Source organism: Empidonax traillii, unplaced genomic scaffold (assembly GCF_003031625.1).
Source record: "Empidonax traillii isolate 1590-97213 ecotype Southwest subspecies unplaced genomic scaffold, ASM303162v1 scaffold3977:size10428, whole genome shotgun sequence".
Classification (NCBI taxonomy): Eukaryota; Metazoa; Chordata; class Aves; order Passeriformes; family Tyrannidae; genus Empidonax; species Empidonax traillii.
Genome location: NW_020959170.1, coordinates 387 through 3,581, shown reverse-complemented (window position 1 = coordinate 3,581; position 3,195 = coordinate 387). Strand labels below are relative to the sequence as shown.

The 3,195-nt window shown below is 57.2% G+C and overlaps 1 protein-coding gene across 1 annotated transcript in view; it reads left to right on the top strand.

Moving 5' to 3' along the window:
- The window catches only part of LOC114072786 (guanine nucleotide-binding protein G(k) subunit alpha-like), a gene marked incomplete at its 5' end in the record, with an annotated part of 7,106 nt that extends 6,820 nt beyond the window's left edge, over nt 1-286 (top strand). Inside the window, one exon of the mRNA XM_027910630.1 lies at nt 49-286. Within this exon, the coding sequence (XP_027766431.1) occupies nt 49-239 (191 nt within the window). The remainder of the gene's footprint in view (nt 1-48) is intronic.
- Between the last annotated feature and the right edge of the window lie 2,909 nt (nt 287-3,195).

Genomic DNA, 3,195 nt, shown 5'->3' with positions numbered 1-3,195 from the left:
CCCCATTCCCGACGGTGCCCGAATCCCGGGATCTGTGGCTCGTGCCAGGCTCCAACACGTACGAGGAGGCGGCCGCCTACATCCAGTGCCAGTTCGAGGAGCTGAACCGGCGGCGGGACACGAAGGAGATCTACACGCACTTCACCTGCGCCACCGACACCCGCAACGTGCAGTTCGTGTTCGACGCCGTCACCGACGTCATCATCAAGAACAACCTCAAGGAGTGCGGCCTCTACTGAGGGAGTGCCGGGAATGGCGCCGGGAATGGCGGAACGGCGACCCCGGAGCGGGACAGGCGTCGGCACAACCTCCGTGATTCCCGGGGACCTGCCCGTGCCCGGGAGCCGGGATTTGGGGAGTGGGGGTGGAGCCTCCTGGGATGGGGGTGGAGTCTTCTGGGATGGGGGTGGAGTCTTCTGGAATGGGGTGGAGCCTCCCGGCGTTGCTGGACGGCGGGATCTTTGTGTGTTCCACCGGGGTTCCAGCGAGATTCCAATGGGATTCCAGCGGGATTCCAACCAGATTGCAGCCCGATTCCGGCCAGATTCCAGCCCTTGGATTCCAGCTGGATTCCAGAGGGATTCCAGCCTGATTCCTGTGGGATTCCAACCAGATTCCAGCCCAATTCCGGACAGTTTCCACCTAGATTCCAGCCCTTGGATTCCAGCCCAATTCCAGCCTCATTCCAGTGGGATTCCAGTAGGATTTCAGCCTCATTCCAGTGGGGTACCAGCCTGATTCCAGTGGCATTCCAACTAGATTCCAGCCCTTGGATTCCAGCTGGATTCTCACCAGATTGCAGCCTGATTCCAGTGGGATTCCAGCCTGATTCCAGTGGGATTCCAACCAGATTCCAGCCCTTGGCTTCCAGCTGGATTCCAGCCCAATTCCAAGCAGGTTCCAGCCTGATTCCAGTGGCATTCCAAGCAGATTGCAGCCCTTGGATTCCAGCCTGGTTCCAGCCCAATTCCAGCCTCATTCCAGCCTGATCCCAGCCCTTGGATATGTAGCTCTCTCTTCCTTTGTTCCCCCCCATCCCTCTGTTTTTTTAAGGTTATTTTGGGTGTTTTTGTTCCTTTGTTTCCCTTTCCTAAACTTTGTTCCTCTCAGCCTTGTTTTAAAAATAATAATAAAAAAAACGAGAATAATTAAAAAAAAAAAGACCCAAAAAACCCCCACAAAACCCCCATTTTTCCCTGTTTTTCCACTTTGCTGGAGAAGGGAGGGAAGAGCTTCCATGGGAGTTGTGTGGAGAGGGGGAAGATTCCTTGTGCTCTTTGTTGGGAATGAGGTGGAATTCTGGGCGCAGGGAAGTTCCCCGTGCTGCAACATTCCAGGAATCCCGGTGGGAATTCCAGCCCTGGAGGTGGGACCTTTCCAAGGACACTTCCTCAGAATTCCAGGATAAATCCCTTGAGGGAGGGGGCTCTCAGCACCTCCCTCCTCTGGAATTCTTTCCAAGCTCCCTGGAGCTCTGCCTGCTTTCCCTGGGTGGGATTCCCAACCCCAGGTGGGATCCGGAGATCCAGGTGATCCCAAGAGCCGGGAATGGGTGGAAAAGGACAGGAAGCCCCCCTGGATCCAAGCTCTGGGAAGCAGGGAATGAAGGACACCCCACTCATGCACGTTCCTTTATTGTTGTTTTTCCTACTGAAGTGAAGCTGGAAGTGAAGGGGGGGGGGGTTGGAAAAATCAGTGCAGGGAGCAGGGAAAAGGAGAATCCAGGGATTTACAGGGATCACCTACGGATTATTTACAATCAGAGAGAGCAACCGCAGCTCTAAAATAGCAGAGTGAAAATGTTTCGAGCAACCATTTCCTCTTTATCCAGCCCCATTCCCCAGGGCTGGAATTGGGATTCCCTCCCCCCCCAGCCCTGAGGAATTCCCACATTTCTCCTGCCAAAGGGCTGGGGTGGATTCCCGGGAAAGGGGCTGGGGGGGGTGGATTCCCAGGAGCCACCGGGAGGGAACTCAGCTTCCTCCTCCCCCCAGAATTCCAGCTTGGATCATTCCAGCCCCGATCCAAGGGCAGGGATGGGCTGTGGAGGGATAGCCAGGGGGAGGGGAGGGGGGGAATTCCCATCCCTTCCTCCCGAATTCCCTCGGTATTCCCATTCCTGGCCGCGTGTTGGTGCCCAAACCTCCCATGGATCGCTGAGAACGGGGAGTTTTCCTTGGAAAACAAAACAAAACAAACCAACCAAACAAACGAAAAATTCACACCAACAAAAAAAAGAGGAAATGGCCCCGAAAGGGAGCAGGAAGTTGAGTTCAGCCCCTTCCTAGTTTGGGGTGAAAGGAGGCGGATTTGGGGGCGCTCATAGAAAAAGTGGGAGCGGTGCCGTGAGGAGAGGGTGGTTCTTCCTTTGGCTCTGCTCAGCAGAACGGAGAGATGGGAATGGTTCCTGGGAAAGGGGGAGAGAACAGGGAGTTACAGACACAGCCAGGGGCAGGGACACCTTGGCCTTCATCCCTGTGAGGAGGAGGATGAGGATGGAGAATCCCACGTCCCACCCTCGGCCTTCACCCCAGTGATGCCGAGGATGGGCAGAATCCAACGGGATGAGCTTCAACCGCTCCGAGTTCCCTTCGGCCACAACAACCCCCTGGAGCTCCTCGGGTGGGGACAGAGGGAGGGGACAGAAAGGGGACCTGGGAGTGCCCAGGTGGCCCTTCCTGGCATCATCCCGTGGAATCCTGGCATTCCTGGGTCAGGAAGAGCGTGCCAGGGGGGCTCAGGTGGGACATGAGGAGGAATTTCCCCCTGGAAAGGGTGGTCAGGAACAGGCAGGGGCTGCCCAGGGGGGTTTGGAATCCCCATCCCTGGAGGTGTCCCGGGAAGGCCTGGACATGGCACTACCTGCTCTGGGCTGGGGGACAAGGGGTGGGCTCAGGGTGGACTGGGTGGTCTCAGGGGTCTTTTCCATCCTAAACGAGTCTGGGATTCTGTGGGACGGACCCAGCTCTGCTCCTGCTCCTCCTCCTCCTGCTCCTCCTCCCTCTCCTCCTTTCCCCAGCCCCTTTTTTGGGATGATCACCTTCATCCCCAGCCCTTCTTCTGGGATGGACCCAGCTCTGCTCCTCCTCCTCCTGCCCCTCCTCCTGCCCCTCCTCCTGCTCCTCCTTCCCCCAGCCCCTTTTGTGGGATGATCCCCCTCATCCCCAGCTCTGCTCACCCTCATCCTCTCCCCCC